The sequence below is a fragment of the Ictidomys tridecemlineatus genome, chromosome 6 (assembly GCF_052094955.1).
Source record: "Ictidomys tridecemlineatus isolate mIctTri1 chromosome 6, mIctTri1.hap1, whole genome shotgun sequence".
Lineage (NCBI taxonomy): Eukaryota > Metazoa > Chordata > Mammalia > Rodentia > Sciuridae > Ictidomys > Ictidomys tridecemlineatus.
Window position 1 is genome coordinate 157,960,330 of NC_135482.1, and position 19,556 is coordinate 157,979,885.

Genomic DNA, 19,556 nt, shown 5'->3' on the forward strand with positions numbered 1-19,556 from the left:
CTTACATCAGATGGCTTGATGAAATAGTCTGTGACTTCACGGGAAGGAGGAAGAGAATGGGGGTCTGGATTCTTCAGTTTCTGGTGGACTGCCTCCACTTCAGTTAGCTTGAGCTGCTGCAGTGCACCAGTAGTTTACATGTGATGAAGGGTCAAGACAGACTTCTGTCTTTTTACCAAGTGTGCATGGAATCAAAGAATGGAAAGTCTCTCTCTTATGCTAAAGGTCCAAAGCCTCTACTTTTTAAGGATTGCCCCGTTGTGGGAAATACCCTTGACTGGCCGGCCAGCTGCTTCCTCTTGTACATTTTGGTTTCTTTGGGGGTTATTCCTTGAGACCCAGAGGCCTCTCTAGATCTGATATTGCAGTTAGGGCAACAGCTGCTTTTCCACGCATGTTACTATTGCTTTTCCCTTTGTCACGTTTTTTGTTGTTGTTGTTGTTGGCTATCAATAACTGTGTCTAAAATTTAGTGCTTCCAGGTAGTTATAGTTCTCCAAATCAAGGACCAACTTCAACTTCAATTCATGTGCAAAAACAAACCTGAAAAATATGCTTCAGAAGCTGTGCATAGTTGAAATTGTAAGTCAGATTGTATATTCAAATTGTAATTATGAGGTTTCAATAATAGTACAGTATGTAAGGTAGTGTAGCTACTACTATTTTAAAACAATTTGATTAAACACTGCTACTATATTTCAGTGTTTTGCTTGAAAATGTGTACAGGTTTTTTCCCAATAGTAGTACCTTATGTTGTCCTTAAATGTTTCTTAAAGCGCCTTCATTTTAACATTATCTTTTCCAATATAATCTTTTACAAACATTAATAAGAATTGTTGCTTTTAGAAGCTCTGAAAGAAGTAATAGTTTGGAAAACCCGGTGTAGCTTAAAATCAGTCATTAAAATTCACAGTAGGGTAAGTAGATAGAGCCACCTATTCTTAACATGTAAATAAGCATAATTTGTTCCAAAGATGGAATATTGACACATAGCTCATGTCTACTGTAATATATTATCCAAATGCTACTGAGCATTTCACGGTAATGATGTGAAAACTACTGCATCAAAGACCAAGTGTGAATCCCTAATGTGGCTGCTTGCAGGGAATGGACTTATTGGTATGTTAGGTCATAAGCTATCAATATTTCAGAACCCTGTAATGATTTTATTTCTTAATTTGTGTACTGTACATCCATAAGTAAAAATAAAATGTCATATACTTTTCTAAAAAAAAAAAAAAAAAATTCAGTCTTCCAACCTTAGGTATATGGTTGACTTTAGGAATTTTTTTTTTTTAAGATGGACAAAGTTCCCTTCTAATCCTAATTTTCTGAGACATTTTTGTCATGAATGGATGTTGAATTATAACAAGCACTTTATATATATATTTTAAAAGAATTCTCTCTATAAAAAAGCAATTTTTAATTTGCTTCTTGTTTAAAAACCAAAGGTTTCTCATCACTGTTAGAATAAAGTCCAAATTTTTTATCATGGTATATAACTTCCACCTCTTCTCAAAACATACTCTATACTATACCATTATCAAACTACTTAGGGTTCTATGAATGTACAATGCTATTTCAGGCTTCTGTGAATTTCTCAGATTCTGTTAATCTGGAATATCATCCTCCTTATCCCGGTTCCCTTAATCTTATACCTGGCCAAGATACCCAATCAATCAGTGAATTCCAACTGTCTTTTAAAACCCAACATTGAATTCCAACTGTCTTTTAAAATCCATCATTGAAACATCACTTCTTTTGCAATCACTCATTCTTCAGTGTTAAATATGTTGGGCTCCTACCTCTATTGTTGATGCTACCACCATGAGTGCAATTATTTGTTTACTTGGACTCCTTCCCAAATGAATCATGAGCAATGCAAGGGTAAGGACAATGTTGAGAAAAATGCTTAGCAAAATGCTCGATAGAAAGTGGGCCCTAGTTTAGCTATTGTGAATTGTGCTACTATAAACATTGAGGTGGCTGTGTCCCTGTAATATGCTGTTTTTAAGTCTTTTGGGAATAACCAAGGAGAGGGATAGCTGGATCAAATGGTGGTTCCATTCCCAATTTTCCAAGAAATTTCCATACTGTTTTTCATATTGGCTACATCAATTTGCAGCCCCACCAGCAGTATATAAGTATACCTTTTTCCCTACATCCTTGACAACACTTATTGTTGTTTGTCTCATAATAGCTGCCATTCTAACTGGAGTGAGATGATATCTTAGAGTAGTTTGGATTTGAATTTCTCTAATTGCTAGCAATGATGAACATTTTTTCATATATTTGTTGACTGATTGTATAGTGTAATTAAAATTGATTCCCAATATGAAGTTCTTTTAAAAATTTTGTCACTATTAAATTGTGAAGACATTTAAAAGATTATATGAAATAAGTTACCTGTAAATGAAACAGAACTTTCTTGTTTCTTTCTATTTCTGATGTTTGTGATTGTTGTTGTTTTGCAACTTGTTTTACAACTTCAGTTAATGATGATGTATCTTCTTTACCCACAGCTAGACAAAAGAATAAAGTTCATGACAAAAACTAAAAACAGATATTTTAAGACACTTATGTTTCTATACTGGAACATGAAAAATTAGGTGTTTTCTATGATTTAAAAGAAAAGTACATTTTGGATTGGTAATCTTCCCTGATTCTAGACAAAATCAAAATCAAAGGCAATAATAGTAGGCAATTCAGGCAACTCAAAGCTGTCTTCTGCAATGCCATAACTGTTCTTTTCTGGAAGAGTATAAATATTTTGATTGACCTCATTTTTTTTTTAATCTGGACCACTTGCACTTATACTATAGCGTCACCACAACAACTCAATAGCAATTATAGTTGATGGATTTTTCAACATAGGCCTGTATTTTCAGGTTGTTATGGCTTTTCTAAACACTGAGTACATTCCTTCCTGGTGAAATATAACTGCCTCCTTCTACTTTAATTTATTATTCCTTCTAACATAATTATCTTTTGGTACTATTTTTTGTTAATGTTCTTTTAATTTTTTATTTCTTAAGATTGATTCATTACCATCTTTAGGAACTTCTTCACTCTTCCTTTCCTTGTTGCCTGACATTATCATTGTCTGTAATCTCCTCTTTTCCACAGTCTGGCTTACCTTCTTTATGCCTACAAAAACATCTATATTGTTATAAATTGTCAAACATGTCACAGGAATGCAATGACATTTCACCACTGGTACCAGTAATTAAAAGGCAATGAATAAGGGGGAGATTTTGGAAGAAAAGTTGAACTGTATTTGAATCTTGGTTCTTCTGCTTTTTAGCTATTATGACCTTGAGTAAGTTTCTTCTTTGATTCACTGTATCCTCAGTCTACACCCTCATAGGGCTGTTGTAATAATTCTAACAACCACACACACAATTGGTGAGAATCAGTTCTAAGAATGCTTTGGCAATCTCTACCACAAATATAGGATGTAGGGAAATAGCACTCTTGCCCAGTGTTATTTTGGTCAGAGTAAGACCCAAGTAGGTTGAAAATCATGTGCCAGTGTACTTGATTTAGGAGTAACTGATAAGATGAAGGAATACATATTTTTCTCCATTGAAAGATGAAGATAAAGTTGTTCCAACATAACAATGCTGAGTTGGCAGAAGTAAGGGCATTATCGGCTTTAGGAAAAAAGGTCTCCAAATCTGCCTGTCCATTCCTATGCAGAGAAAATGGTTCAAGGTTTTATGATATGTAAATGGAATCCAATGTAAATATGTACTTTTGAAATTGGAAGTTGCCATCTCCCATTAAACGTAAGGATTTTTCTATTCAGATGACTGATCCTTTTTAAAAAATTCTTAATTGATTTATATAGAACCTGTGCATCTTCCCAAATTGTACTCAAGTGATTACAAGCTTTGTAAGAAAAAAAAAAGAAAGAAAGGAAGGAAGGAAGGAAGGAAGGAAGGAAGGAAGGAAGGAAGGAAGGAAGGAAGGAAGGAAGAAAAAATGTTATAAAGTAAGGCACATGCTAGGAAACGTTTAAAAACACTTAAATATGTTTCCTAAATATTATAAACAAAGTACTCATGTATTAGTCACACGTTTTAAAGGATTAAAATATAAACAAAAAGAGAAAAACAATGTTAAATTGATTCTACCTGAGGAGACTTAAGCCTATCCAGAATATCCTACCATGCAAAAGAGCCTGAGAGCTTAACTAGCAGATTGTTATAATCACCCCTGAGAATTTATGATTCTTTCCTGTCTCTTCAGGTCACTTCCTTCAAATCTCACCTCAAATGTACCACTTTCCTGAAGTCTTTCCTGATGCCGAGTCCATTTACTCTGTTCATGTCATTATTCTAAGTCCTTTCCTCCTAGCACACAGAACTGTCCCAGATCAGTGCTAACAGATTCAAATCTGATTTTTCTCTCGAGCTCTTTAGTTTGCCTTTCATGCTCACAGACAACATCCTTATTCTGCCCACCTAACATAAAATTGCATGCCTTTATACTTTCAGACAGTTCTCTCCATAAGTATTTATATTGTGCTTGCTTTATGCAGGACATTGTTATGAGTGGTTTAGATAAAACAACAACAACAATGACAATAAAATCTATATTGTTTAGTGTTTATGTGGTGCCTGGCAGTATGCTAAGAAGCTTACAGATACTAACTCATTTGACTATGAGGTAGATATTATTATAATTTTCATTTTATAGAAAAATACAGTGAAGCACGAATAGATCAAGAAAGTTAACCAAAGCCAGCTAGCTATTGAGACGTGATTTAAATTCAGGTATTTGGGCTCCAAAGTTTATGCTCTTAAACTACCAAGATTATATTTTAAGGGCAGAAGTATATCTTTATCCCTCCAGAATCAAATTAAAGTACACTTTTGTAGTCATTTTGTTGCTTTAATGGCCATTCTCCCCCCCCACCCCATTACTGGAGATTGAACTTGCAGCCTCTGTGTCTACTAAGAACATAACTCCACCACTGAGCTACATCCCCATATATCCCCAGCCCACAACTTCCTTCTTTCTATTCCCTTTCCTACTATCACCTTTTATTCTTTGGGGAAATATTCAAGTAAAATACATTGATGGAGCAGCTCCTGGAGACTTACCCTGGCTTCAGTATCATAATCTGCATGACTGAAGAGGGAACCCTGTGAGTTCTGCAGGCTCCTCCTAAGTTCTTGCTAACTATGTTGCCTTCCTGGTGAGTCCCTTCTCTTTACTCCAAATCAGTGTCATTTCCATAATCAAAGACATTGTGATCACTGTTCCCATTATAGTCTATTTTCCAAGGGCTCATTCCTGGTCATGAAGACCCATCCATATTCACTTGGTAAGTCCCTGAATTTAATGTTGTGTTACCTACTCCTCAAACATTTTATAATCCTTCCATTGTGGTCTCTGAAAAATCCTATCTTTCACAATTTCAGTGAACTTTCCCTTCATCTTTTGCCTCTAACTGAAATCCAAAAATATCGCTTCTTCATCCTCAAATCACTACTAAATCCAGAGGTAAGGTGTTGTTCCTGTTCCCTGTCAGCACTACCAAACTAGTATCCTTCTCTTCTATTTAAAACCTCTGGTTCTTTGAGGTTCATGCCATCAGACTAAGCTTTACCTGTCCTTGTTATTAGTTGATCTTTAGTTCTCTCCTCCTCACTCCTAGATTATAACTTCTGTTTCTGCATCATTTTCCCCTTTACATTTCTCTGGAGTTTCCATATCCACACAGATGGTAAATCTAATACCCTGGCCTCTGAGTTCCTTGATGTCTTCTTTCATCCACTCTCCCCAGGCACCCACAGGAATAATAATACCTCATACACTATTTCAGTTTCAAACTATATTTTAATTTTCTGGCTCGTTCTATTCAGTATTTTGATTATAAGGGTTGTTCAATCACACCAAGACTTCCAATCCATTAACACTTCTACCTTTACGTGATCCTTCAGCCCTTCATATATTCTTACTTCTTTATCTGGCTTAGATTCCTTTGCATTCATCCCACTTCCCCTAGAGCTCTTTCCTTGACCTTCTTCTTGGAAAAATCAAACTTGTTGCTTCACTTATGCTCAAGTAGCTGAATATGTTTTATTTTAAAAACAAACAAACAAACAAACTTCCCACATATATTTTCCCTTTTCAGCTGATAACCTATCCTCTTATTTAATTGAGATAGTAGAAAATATCAGAGGTTACTAAATTATTCATCTACTAGTCTTTCTGAACCTGTACCCATATATTAATTTATCCTTTCTTACAATGAATAAAGCATCCTTGCTCATAACTAAGGTCAATAATCTGCTCTTGGACTTTCTCATTTTGTTAGACATTATTTCAATGTTTGCTCAACATAATTCACTCTTTATTTAGCTGTATGTGTCATCCTAAATAACTCTGATAAATCACCACCTACCAACACGACCACCCTTGCTTTGATTCTGTAACCCGTCAGCTACTCAATCATTTCTTGTTCCCATTTATAGGCAACAATTCATGCTGTTCAATTCCTTTCCCTTCATTCTTCTTCAACCAATGAAAACAAACAGTTGCCACTCTACTCTTAAAGCTCTTATCTGACCTCTATGTTGTCACATTCAATGGATAAGTTCTATCTCCCTTTTACTTGACCTGATGGCATCTTTTGACACATTTGAACTGAGCACCTTCTCTGAAAAACCACACTTGGTTTCTTTTGCCAATTCCTTCTCATCTTTCTCACTTGTTGGAATGTTCCAGGACTCAGTTCTCATCTACTTTTCTCATACACATATTACTGGTTATGCCACCCACATACAGTTTGAAAATCCATTTATAGACTAACAACTCCCAAATTTATATCTGTAGACTAAATGTCTTTCTTCAAGTACAGAGTCTTGAAATGGCCTACTTCATATCTCCACTTGGAATTTAAAAGGCATTTCAAATTAATATGTACCAAATTGAATTCTGGTTCCTTTTCCCACTCATTTACCACCACTAAAACTGCTCTTTCATAGTTTTTATTCATCTCAGTAAGTTACAAGTTCATTTTTCTTGTTGTTCAAGCCAAACCTCCAGATTAATTAGCAGAGAGGTCTCTAGAAAGGTAGATTCCCCAGGGCAATTCAACCAGACCTGCCCCAACAAGTCATAAAGGAGAGCTCATTGTTGTCACTTCATAGGCCCTTTGGGAAACATTTGAAGATCTCAAAGGTAGGATGCTCAAGGATGTTGCCCCCAATAATTGTCTTATACTAGAGACAATCTAGTATCTTGATTCTTTTATTATCATGCATACTAAATGCAATTTTTTTCATTAATTGATTGTATTTTTAAAGTCTATTGGAATGTAATCTTTCCCCACCTACCCCCAAATAACTGTCTTAGCAGAGCTTTCCTGATAACACTCTTAAAAACATGACCTTACTCTTTCATCTTCTGTTTCCTTGCTTTGCTTAATAGCATTTACTATTACTGACATCTATTACCACTGACATCTTTTACATTTATATCTTTTCTGTATCCTTCAACTTATGTAAACTCCATGAGAGAAGAGCACTGCCTGGCCCAGAATAGGTGTCTAACTGTGGTCTATCTGTACTCCAACTTACGCTGTTCTGACAGAATATGGCTTTTACACAGTTTCTTGTAATGTCCACATCAAAACCAATCTTAAAACTCTACTTTGGGTGGCATTTAAAGAAACCTTTTCTTAATCTTTCTGGGAATATGTGATCTCTTTTAATATGATTGTTTCTCTGCCTCATATGATGATAGATAACATTATAGGTTCTAGAGTAAGACAAAGCTAGTTTTGATTCCAGGTTGTGCCACTTCATAGCTTATTAGGTAAATTATTTCTAACCTGAGCCTCAGATTCCTTATTTATACATGGGAACAATAGTACCTGCCTCATTAGTGTTACTACAAGGACAATGCATGAAATTAAATAATGCATATAAAGCCCTAAGCAAATTCCTAGCACATGGTGAGTATTCAACACATTTATTCTTATTAATTCCAATATTTTACACTATCTTTCCCCTTCGACTATAAACTGCAAAAGGGCAAATATAATGTGTTATTCATTTTTGTATTCCCTAGAATATTTGATGAAGTAACTTAAAGAATGAAGCCAGATTTATACAATGAAAATAATCATATAACTGATACTTCTTGACTATCTTTTTCTAAAGCAATGTAAGCTGAAGAACTCGTGCATGTCATTTATTTAAACCAACTAATCATGAAAGGATATCTGCTGTAAAATTGGGTGTGTGAGCTTTTTCTGTATCTCTACAATAGAATGGAAACAAATAAAAACAATCTACTGCCATCTACTGATAATTCATTGGAGTTGCATAAATCAATGGGAATTGAATTTCAGACCCAAAACTGAATGAGTTTTTTTTTTTAAGATTTTTTTTCACAATATCATTATTTTATTTATTTTTATGTGGTGCTGTAGATCGAACCCAGTGCTGCCATGTGCTAGGCAAGCGCTCTACCACTGAGCTTTTACAATCCCAACCTAGAACTTTCAACTTGGGAATCAATTTCACAAAAGAGGCAAAAGATCTATATACTGAAAATTACAGAACCCTAAAGAAAGAACTCAAAGAAAACCTTAGAAGATGAAAAGATCTACCTTGCTCTTGGATAGGCAGAATTTATATTATCAAAATGACCATACTACCAAAAGCACTATACAGATTTAATGCAATTCCTATCAAAATTCCAATGACATTCCCCATAGAAATAAAAAAAGCAGTCATGAAATTCTTCTGAAAAAATAAGAGACCCAGAATAGCTAGAACAATCCTTATCAGGAAGAGTGAAGCAGGTGGCATCACATCAAACTTTAAAATGTACTATATAGCTATAGTATCAAAAACAGCATGATATTGGCACCAAAAGAGAGTCGTAGACCAATGGTACAAAATAGAGGACACAGAGACTAACCCACAAAACTACAATTAGCTTATATTAGACAAAGGTGCCAAGAACATGTATCGAAGAAAAGATAGCCTCTTCAACAAATGGTGCTGGGAAAACTGGAAATCCATATGCAATAAAATGAAATTAAACCCCTATCTCTCACCATGCACAAATCTCAAATCAAAATGAATCAAGTACCTAGAAAAAAAACAGAGCCCCTGCGTCTAATAGAAGAAAAAGTAGGCCCTAACCTCCATCATGTGGGATTAGGCCCCAACTTCCTGAATAAAACTCCTGTGACACAAGAATTAAAATCAAGTCTCAATAAGTGGGATGGATTGAAACTCAAAAGTTTCTTCTCAGAAAAAGAAACAACAATCTGTGAGGTGAATAGAGAGCCTAGATCTTGGGAGCAAATCTTTACGCCACACACATCAGATAGAGCACTAATCTCTAGGGTATATAAAGAACTCAAAAAGCTAAGCAACAACAACAACAAAAAAAATCACCCAATCAATAAATGGGTCAAGGACCTGAATTGACACTTCTCAGAAGATGATATACAATCAATCAACAAATATATGAAAAAATGTTCATCATTGCTAGCAATTAGAAAAATGCAAATCAAAACCACTCTAAGATTTCACCTCACTGCCATCAGAATGGCAGCTATTATGAATACAACAATTAGTGTTGTCAAGGATGTGGGGAAAAAGGTCTACTCATTCATTGCTGGTGGTTCTGCAAATTGGTGCAGCCAATATGGAAAGCAGTATGGAAATTTCTTGAAAAATTGGGAATGGAACCACCACTTGACCCAGGATCTCTCTCCTGAGTCGATAGATACCCAAAGGACTTAAAACATCAAACTACAGGGACACAGTCACATCAATGTTTATAGCAGCACAATTCACAATAGCTAAACTGTGGAACCAACCTAGATGCTTTCTTAGATGAATAGATTAAAAAGCTGTGGCATATATACATAATGGAATATTACTCAGCAATAAAAGAGAATAAAATTTTGGCATTTGCAGGTAAACAACTGGAGTTGGAGAAGATAATGCTAAGTAAAGTTAGCCAATCCCCCAAAACAAATGTCATATGTTTTCTCTGATATTAGGTGGCTGATTGATAGTAGGGTAGGGACAGGGAGCGTGGGAGGATTACATGAACTTTAGTTAGGGCAGAGTGCTGGGAGGAGAAGGGAGAGGTATGGGGTTAAAACTGATGGTGGAATGTGATGGACATTATTATCCAAAGCTCATGTATGAAGACATGAATTGATGTGAATATACTCTATATAGACCCAGAGACATGAAATATTGGGTTCTATATTTGTAATAAGAATTGTAATGCATTCTGCTATCATATATAAATAAAAACAATAAAAAGTTAAAAAAGAATTTTTTCACAATATTTATTTTATGTAGTTTTATGTGGTGCTATGGATCAAACCCAGCAACTCACATTTGCTAGGCAAGCGCTCTACCACTGAGCTACAGCCCTAGCCCAGAACTTTCAACCACGTTTTTAGAAGTTAGAACATATCCAGCCTTCGCCAAAAGGAATTAATAAATCAAATCAAGAAAATTTTATTATATACCTATTATATCTCAGTGCCTTAGAATCTACTGAAACTAGTGATTTTTTCCATTTTCTAACCAGGCACTGAAATGAAAATTTCAGGATATTGAAAACAAAAAGAATTAGATAAGTTTGTTTTGTTCCTTAACTTTCTAAGATAATGCAGGCAGTATTCATGTTATCCACATTGCTTCAAGCTTTCTACCAAAGGTGGAATTTCTCTGAATATATAGACATGTTTTGTTAGTGACTTCCAAAACATCTCATTTGGGAGTGTAGACCAAAGGGTTGGTCTGAAACTCCAATTCAAGCTTTAAGGAATGCCCAGGCAACCGTTGCAAAATATCCCTGCCTTTGTGATAGAAATAATAGGTCTTTGGCAAAATCTAGTCATAACCTACCTGCCTGTCTATTTATGACACTAAGGGACAAGCTTTTTGTTTCTTTCCGTCTTATTTTTCTAAACAAGCAGGCATCATTTCTAAACCAAGAAGAGTTTTTGGTGGGTTGAATGGTTGCTCCCAAGATACATCCATCCATATCTTAATGCTCAAAACCCATGAATGTGACCCTAAGTGGGGAAAAAAGAAGAAGGAATCTTTGAGATGTGGTTTTGTTAAGGGATTGGGCCCTAAATTCAATGGAAGGTGTAAGAATGAATATGTAAACATACAATGGTCAGACCATTAAAAAAAGAATCAGAACTCTGAGAAACAATCTGTAGCAACCTACCCAGGAAACCTACTCACTATCCACAGTAAGCAGTCCAGGAAGCCAATTTGTTATTTATCAGTCAGACATGTAGGAAGTCAGAACACTATCTCTAGTAACAACCTAGGAAACCAAATATAACAAGTGCCCCCAAATAGTCACTCCCTGATTAATGATGATATTTTCCCTAATTCTTATCTCTGCTTCCAACTTGGGACCAACCAGAGAACACCAAATATACACCCCTGATCAATCACATTGGATGCCTCACTTCTAATTAGCCTGCCTGTTGCTTCCCTAAGTCTATACCTCCAATCAAGTCATACTCCACTTTCTGCCTTTGACTAAGCTAAAATGCAGATGGTAGCCGAATTCCTTGCAATCTCTGAACAAATAGCCTTTGCTTGTTCTCATTTGGTTGATCTTCCATTTATTTTCAGGCTGTCTTTATAAGAGAAAGGTAGAAAGCGACTTGAGACTCAGACACATAGAAAGACCAAGTGAAGATGGAGGCACAGACCCCCATGTCATGTAGTCACCAGGCTGGAAAAGTCTGGAGCCACAAAAAATGGAAGAGGCAAGGAAAGCTTCAAAGAGTACAAAGTCTGTCAACACCTCTGTTTTATTACCTGACACCCACAACTGTGAGGGAACAAATTTTTGTCATTTTAAACCATCTAGTTTGTGGTAATTGGTATGGAAGCCCCAGGAAACTAGTTCAAGCTTTTAAGAAGGAAAAAATTTATCTGTTACATGGCCTTTTCATTAAAGATCCATAAACTGTTGTGCAAATGCCTTAAAAACAATGTTAACAATTTTTTAAAATTCCACTTGTTTTCATAAAATTTACATGTTAGGGTAAGAATGTCTGGGGATTTCCCCAACAGTTCCCCTGAAAAGAAAGGCCCAATCTCTGTCTTCAGAATAAATGTTCTAAATCTCTATGAGGAAGAACACATATAGTCAAATAATTAAAATGGAGAGGCAGAGTAGTTGCTCTCCTAGCCTATCTACTTTTGACCTCTAAGCAATTAACCCTATTTCTTTTGCAAATCATAAGTGGCTAATTCCCGTATCATGCTAAATGCTCATGGCTAGCAAAGTACTCTCCAATGAGGCTGCCTGTTTCTGCACTACCAGATGTGGGGTCCTATGAGTTACTTGTGTTTGTTCCCAATCTGTTTAGGCCACTTGTATTTGATATTGTGCTTTTATAACATATTATATACATAAATGAAATAGCATGGAAATAAAGTTCCTCATTTCTTTAAAAACTATGGTTAATATTTTGGAAAGATCCAATAAAGCTGTGTGAGATAACTATTAAAGATTATAAAGATTAAAATTGCACTCAGATTAATTCACAAGTGCCTTTATTCTCCTCTTAAAGGAACAAAATCTCAGGAAATCTTACTAGTGGGTTAGCTATATGATTTATGCAAGAGATAAAATACAGAACTCCAATAAGTAGACCATGTGCAAAGAAAAGACCCTGGGCTTTCTGAATAGATTGGCAAATGAGCAGACAGCTGTTTTAGGTAAAAAATAAAAGTTTATAATTTTACACTTTTTCATGATTTTCTGGCTTAACTGCTCTTTTCTATTTTATAAAAGCTTTGCTTAGATATAATTTACATAACAAAGTTCATCCCTATACAGTATACAACTCAATGTTTAACCAACTTTTTCAATTTATTGTTTGGATAGAGGACTATATCAAAAGAGGGTTTCTGGTATGTGAACAAAATGCTAAAGAAACAATTCTGCATCTTGGATGGGAATTCAAGGAAGGCTATGTTTGAGCTTGAAGACTGAATAAGGAGCAATTAGTTAAACAGGCATACAAAAAGAAGGATGTCCTAAGCAGAACAAACAGTAAATGTAAAGAAAAGATGAAGTCATGTGGCCTATCCAAAAAAAAAAAAAAAAAAAGGCTTTATCTGAATGGCTTGGGAAGAAGGCTGTTATTTTTTTAAAACAAATTATGCATCTAAATCAACTGTAAAGAATAAAACAAGGGGCTGGGGATGTGGCTCAAGCAGTAGCGCGCTCACCTGGCATGCATGCGGCCCGGGTTCGACCCTCAGCACCACATACAAAGATGTTGTGTCCGCCGATAACTAAAAAAAAAAAATAATTCTCTCTCTCTCTCTTTAAAAAAAAAAAAAAAAACAAGAAAGAAAAACAAAACATGCCAGGACTGACTCTAGAAGATTTTGATTCAATGTGTGGGTAGGGTTTCCTGCATTATTATTATTATTATTATTATTTTAAAGTTCCACTTTAATTCTGATGTGTAGCCAGGACTGAAAACCACTGGGGTAAGTAGAGTAATGGGATGACAGATGAATTTAGTACCAGAAAGTGAAAGGAAATGACTGTAACTGGCAGAAGTTTTCCTCCTTTAACAAAGCACATGCCTTCCATCCTTACCTGTTCAATATTTATTAAATCATATTCTTGGAGGAAAGATAACACATGCTTAATTGTACCTTTAACACGATTCTAAGAATCAGTGCCTTCTGCCAATTAGAGGCACCTATTTTTAAAGAAGGGCAAAAAAGGGGTAGGGGCAAAGGTGACCCTTGTGTAGTCAATAAAAGTGAGGGAGCTGTCATGAGGACTGGCTTGCTCTCAAGAAAGGCAGAATCACCAAAAGGCAAACAAAAACTACACTAACCAACCGCCCCCTAGAGGCCCATTCCTTGAACCTGGAGGGGACAAGTCGCTAAGAGCTAACGTGAAGGGATCCGGCCTGGACTCCTTAAACCAAGTGTCCCCGCCCCACTGCTGGCTCAACGGGTCATCGGGAAGCGCCAGCTGCGGGGACTTCCAGACCGCTCAGAGGAGTCGCCCGCAGCCCGGATTCCTGCCCCCCGCGCGCTCGCGGCCCGACGGCCGCCATTCCCGCCGCCCCGGCCCTCACAGGACCCGCCATTCGCTCCTGGCGACCACTCCACGGCGCCCCCGCTCCCGCCGCCCCCTCTCTGGGTCCGGCCTGACACGCCCCGGGACCCGCCTGGCTCCGCCTGAGGGTCCTCCGTGGCTGCGGCTCCTGCGCCTGCGACCTCAGCGACGGACCTGACCCGGAACTGCTGAGCGGCGGCGGGACCTCGTCTCCGTCTCGTCCCGGGAACCCCCGGCCCCGAGCCCCCACAGTCCTGTTTCTACCCGGAGCCGGAGTGGAGGCTGTCGGGGCCGCGCGGCCGCGGTGAGGGGCAAAGGTGCGTGGGGCTGGCGGCTTCCGGGTTTCGGGTGGACTCCAGGCTCGGGAGGGAGGCCGCGGGTCGTGGCCGAGCTGCCTGCGGACAGGCCGACAGCCCGGGGTGAGGCGCGAGAAGGGGAACCACGCTGCTGCGAGTCTGTCCGCAGGTCCCAAAGCCCTAAGTGGGCGGGGAGCGGTCGGTGGAGCAGCCGGGCGGGTGCGGAGCTGCCACCCGCGCTCCGGAGCCCAGCGCCACACAGTGGACAGGGACTCCGCGGTGACAGACGTGCCGTGTGGGAATCCATGGTGTCCATCAAAGGCGGGTGGCCACCCTCTCACAGCTGTGGAAATGAAATTCGGCGGGAGCGGAGAGGACGAGGGGCGGCGGGAAAACAGGGTCCGGGCAAAGGGGTCACCCAAAGCGTCACCAAAGAGGGACCTTTAACCTCGAGTGGGCTGAAGGTGAGGAGTTGGGCGCCAACCAGAATAACCAGGTAGGTAGGAAGCGCCTGGGATCCAAGTGGCGGCCGCTTCCGGGATCCTTGCCCAGAAGGCACACACTGAGGGAAGTCCCTTAGTCCCTCAGCTTCCATCCCACAAAACTTCGATTTTCAGGTTAAACTCTTAAACTTAAGGCCTCTCTAGGTTTCATATGAGGGGATGTGACCCAATTTAACAGTTATGCAGAACCAATGGTAGAGCGCGTAGATTGACACCCTGTAATTAAAAAACAGGACTTTCTAAGGCAACAAGTAATTTTCTACTGAAATTTCCTATGTAAAGAAAATAAACAAGAAGAATTATTGTTCTGGAAAGATGTACCCACATGTTCACAGAAAGAATAAAATATGACTTTGTCATGTTTCTCTTATGATTAATAGTGGTCTGTTTTTTTCTGGAAGGGGTATAAATACAATTTGTTTCTTTTTAAAATATATAGTTGTAGATGGACACAATGAATGTATTGTTTTATTTTTTATGTGGTGTTGTAGATGGAACCCAATGCCTCACACTTGCTAGGCAAGCACTCTTCCACTGAGCCACAACCCTATTTTGATTACTTTTTGAGGTCAAGACAATTAATTCTTCTTGTTTTTAATTCACCACAAATTTCTCTTGTAAGTGTAAGAAAATTGATATCATTTTGTATTCTGACTTTTGCCAGTTTTTCTTTTTTTTCAGGTAATTCGTTTGACATAGAAGTCTTCTTTGAAAAACTTTGTGTATTATTGAAGGATGGCAGAAGCAGTTTTGCTTGATCTCTTTGGTTTGAAGTTAACCTGTCAGGAAAACTTCTATGAGACATTATTGAAGACATTGAATGCCATCCAATACCACCTTGCTGCCAAGGCCAGATTTCTTTGCATAATCGATTGCAGTAAAATGAGCTGTGAAAGGGATGGTGAACATGATAATTGTGAACTGGAAACAAGCAATGGATTGTTAACTCTTATGAGAGAATTTGAGATTGTTAGAAATCCCAGCATGGCTGCCTCTTTGTATACCATTAAACAAAAAATAGATGAAAAAAATCTGAGCAGCATTAAGGTAATTGTACCTGCACACAGGAAAACCTTAATGAAGGCTTTTATTGATCGTCTCTTCACTGAGGTTTACAATTTTGAGTTTGAAGATTTACAGGTGACTTTGAGGGATGGCCTTTTGAAACAGTCCACTGAGATAAACACAATCACATCTCATGAACTAGAAGAAATCCAGAGTGAAATAGAAACATATTTGAGAAGTCTGCCAGCACTGAAAGGAGAATTAACTATTATCACATCTCCTTTGATTCCAGGTATATTCAATATTCTCTGTTGTTTTTCTGTATATGTGAAAAATCCAGTCTGTCTTCAGAGGTTGCTCACCTCTCCCCACCCTTTCTTTTGTTCACTTACTGGTCATTAGTATCATTTGCAATGTGTGTTATGGATGGCCTTGTGAGTCAGGGGTGAAAAGAGAAAACTCCTTCAAAGCCATACTAAATAAACAAATTTGTTCTAAACAAATTTAGCTTTAAGCAAATTTCCCAGCCCTTCTTTATGATGCAATTTATAACACTAGAAATCTTTTATTTAGAAGTTCTAAAATATCAACTCATTAATACTTTCCCAGAAGGGTGAAATTTAAAATAGTCAATCTTCCTTCTTGGTTAGACAATATTTACTGTGAGCTGTGTGCTGTTGGTACAAAAAAGACAAGTGAGACAGAAGATACCCTTTGAAGAGCAGTAATCCCATATGGAAGGTAAACAGCAGTAGGTAATAAGAACATATGGAGGTACAAAGTGCTGTCAAAATTAGAAGCCAGATAAATAAGAGCTGGTTGAAGTGATCAGGGAGGTCTGCTGGAGAGACTGGCTTTTGTAATGCTTTGTAGTCTTTTGGGAGAATCTTTTTAATCATCATTACTTGTCTTCAACAGATATTTTCATACATGGATTTACTACAAGAACAGGTGGGATATCTTATATACCAACTCTTAGTTCCTTCAATCTTTTCAGTAGTTCCAAACGAAGAGATCCTAAGGTGGTTGTTCAAGAAAATCTACGTAGGTTGGCAAATACTGCAGGATTTAATGTGGAAAAATTTTATCAAATAAAGGTAAAATTTTGTTTTGTATTTTGAACCATGTTTTTAGACCACACCAGTAACTAAATGAATTTTAATTAAGGTATTTCACTTTTGCTTTTGGTGTTTTATCTAAAATTTTAGGAGTTGTTTTCTTAGATTTATATATCATAGCCTAAAGATCAATTTTATGAGATATATAAATGTCATAAATATATATTTACATAAATCTCATATTTATATAAATCTCATTGTATATACACACACACACACACACACACACACACACACACACACACACACACACATGGGTTACTTTTTTTATTCAGTGGGTTACCATTGGTAAGTTACCATTGGTAACCCACTGCAGCTCTTCAATTCTAAAAGTATGGTTAATTCTTAGTATAGTAACACTGCCCTTTTTGATGTAGAAGAAAGATTCCTAAAGAGTAGAAAAGAAAAGCCATTTTTTCTAAAAACTAGCATCATAATTAAGTAATAATGTCTTGTTCCTTACAAAATTCTAGCTTTATTTGAGTCTAGGAAAAATAAATGCAATATTAATTTGATAGTTAATTAAATTCCTCATTAAAATGTTAAATTTCTACTTTTTGGAAGACTAGTACCCATTTCAAGTATAAGGTCTTCACGATGAATTTTATTAAACTCTTTAAGTGTTAAGACCTAGTTTCCTTTGAATAAAATATGCAGAGATATTGCATTTAGTATTTTGTATTGAAATGATAGATTTATTGAATTCTAGTAATTTATGCTCATTATGTAATTTTGCACTCAAATAAGTACTTACAGAAAAGCTTATGATATGAGAAACCCAATTTTCAAAAACTTTTTATAATGTATCTTTGGTATTAGACTGATCATGCCAATGAAGTCTGGATTATGGGAAGGAAGGAGCCTGAATCTTTTGATGGAATAACTTCGAATCAGAGAGGAGTCACAATAGCAGCTCCTGGTGCTGACTGCATACCTATAGTTTTCGCAGATCCTGTCAAAAAAGCATGTGGGGTTGCTCACTCTGGTAAGTATACTTAATTAAGCATTTAGGATTTTTTCTAAATTTTTAGTACAGGGAAATAAATTTTTCTAGTGGGTGTAAAGTTAATTATATTACTTTGTGATAGGGGTGGGGTGGCATACTCTTATTATAGGAGCAGATAAAAGGAATATATAAGTCAAATGATATGAATCAGAGTAGAATTCCCAAAGGAGTTGGTCCCTAGGTAGATTCCTAAGGATCCTTTAGTGTCAGTGTTTGCAAGCAAGGATATTATTAACATTAGGGGGTAAGATAATCCTACTGTGCCCTTGAAAGTATCTTTGGCCCTTGCAATTCTTAATCCCATTAGTACCCCCAGTCATTGCAATAATCAAATAGCAACCCTCCATGCTTGTCTAAGCACTGCCTAGGGACATGGTGCTGCCTCTGTTTGGAACCCTTGATATCCAGGCACCAGGGAGTAGGAATGTCAGGCAGGTGTAGAAAGTAATTCACGCAGATGTAGCAACAGATGTAAAAGTAGGGAGTTAAAAAAAACAAGACATGTTTGGAAAACTGCTTTTAGTTTAAAAAGCTATATGTATTTAACCATAAGTGTTGCTGAAGAGCACAGATGTACTTTCAGATGCTATACTAAGGTTACAGAATTTTTTTTGTGTGAAGGTATTAAAATAATATTTAGATTTTCCTGTGGTTATGGTTCTATGTGGAATGAGAAATGATGTTTTGAATTCCCTATTAGTTGTAAATCTGTGACTACTTTGATATTTAGACTATAAAGAAGAAAGTGACATGTTTTTCTTTTGACCTAACTAAATTAATGGAATTGGTTGAGAAGTAACATTTATCATATGACATTGTCAAAAGTTGTTTAAGTTTTGAATCTCAGTTCTTGGTTTTAAAAAGGATATATTATTTAATAATAATGTTTTGAAATATTTAGTTTTAAGGTGTCTCAGATGAAGCAGTCAAAATGAAGTTATAAAAGTGAACTTTCACATTATAATTTTTAACCTTGAAATTATTTTATCAGATATCAGAGAAAGTATAAAATTCTTCTATATGATTAATTTAATAAAATTCTTCAGCCAGATGTATATATTTGCATATGCATGTCCTTCAGGAAAGAAACAAATAGAGAGGAGATGAATATATTATATGTGTGTGAATAATTAAGGAAGGCCTCCAAGGCAGAGAGATGCTCTTATCCATATAAAAGCCTTGACAATATCTCTTTTTAGCTCAGAATGCTTTTTTATAGTTGCTTTCTTCTGAAATCACTGCCTGTAATTTCAGAGGTAGCTGAAAATTATCATGTTAAAAATGCAATATGTTTTTCCTAATGCCTTCTCTACCACATTGGTTTCCTATTTTGGCCACTGATAATCCACTTACTTACCTAGAATCTGATATTTCATTCTGTTCTTTCCATAAACCATATATCTAATGGGTTCCCAGGAGAAGTTTATCATCTAAATATTTCTTGCTTTCATCATCTCCTTCCTTTATCTGGAAAGATTGGTCTCTTCACCTGAGTGCTTAGTTT

The 19,556-nt window shown here is 36.9% G+C and overlaps 2 protein-coding genes across 10 annotated transcripts in view; one reads left to right on the forward strand and one right to left on the reverse strand.

Annotated features, from left to right (window-relative positions):
- Window positions 1-13,410, reverse strand: part of LOC101974158 (coiled-coil domain-containing protein 122) — a 35,392-nt gene extending 21,982 nt beyond the window's left edge. For 2 of the 5 annotated variants that reach the window (XM_040281486.2, XM_078015955.1), the window contains exons 1-2: window positions 3,049-6,367; window positions 2,407-2,522 (exon numbers count right to left, since the gene is read on the reverse strand). In XM_040281486.2, coding sequence (XP_040137420.1) covers window positions 2,407-2,522; window positions 3,049-3,100 — 168 coding nt within the window. In that variant the 5' untranslated portion in view covers window positions 3,101-6,367. Of the gene's footprint in view, window positions 1-2,406; window positions 2,523-3,048; window positions 6,368-13,271 lie in introns of those variants that run through there. The other 3 variants (XM_078015953.1, XM_078015954.1, XM_078015956.1) reach the window with 3 other exon arrangements.
- An 891-nt stretch (window positions 13,411-14,301) lies between these two features.
- LOC101974441 (purine nucleoside phosphorylase LACC1) overlaps window positions 14,302-19,556 on the forward strand; it is a 57,722-nt gene continuing 52,467 nt past the window's right edge. For 3 of the 5 annotated variants that reach the window (XR_005732083.2, XR_013423344.1, XM_005340355.4), the window contains exons 1-4: window positions 14,302-14,441; window positions 15,605-16,220; window positions 16,847-17,025; window positions 17,866-18,031. Coding sequence is in view for 3 of the 5 variants with exons in the window: in XM_005340355.4 (XP_005340412.2) it covers window positions 15,659-16,220; window positions 16,847-17,025; window positions 17,866-18,031 (907 nt within the window). In the remaining 2 variants the exon portion in view is untranslated. Of the gene's footprint in view, window positions 14,442-14,794; window positions 14,917-15,604; window positions 16,221-16,846; window positions 17,026-17,865; window positions 18,032-19,556 lie in introns of those variants that run through there. The other 2 variants (XM_040281483.2, XM_078015951.1) reach the window with 2 other exon arrangements.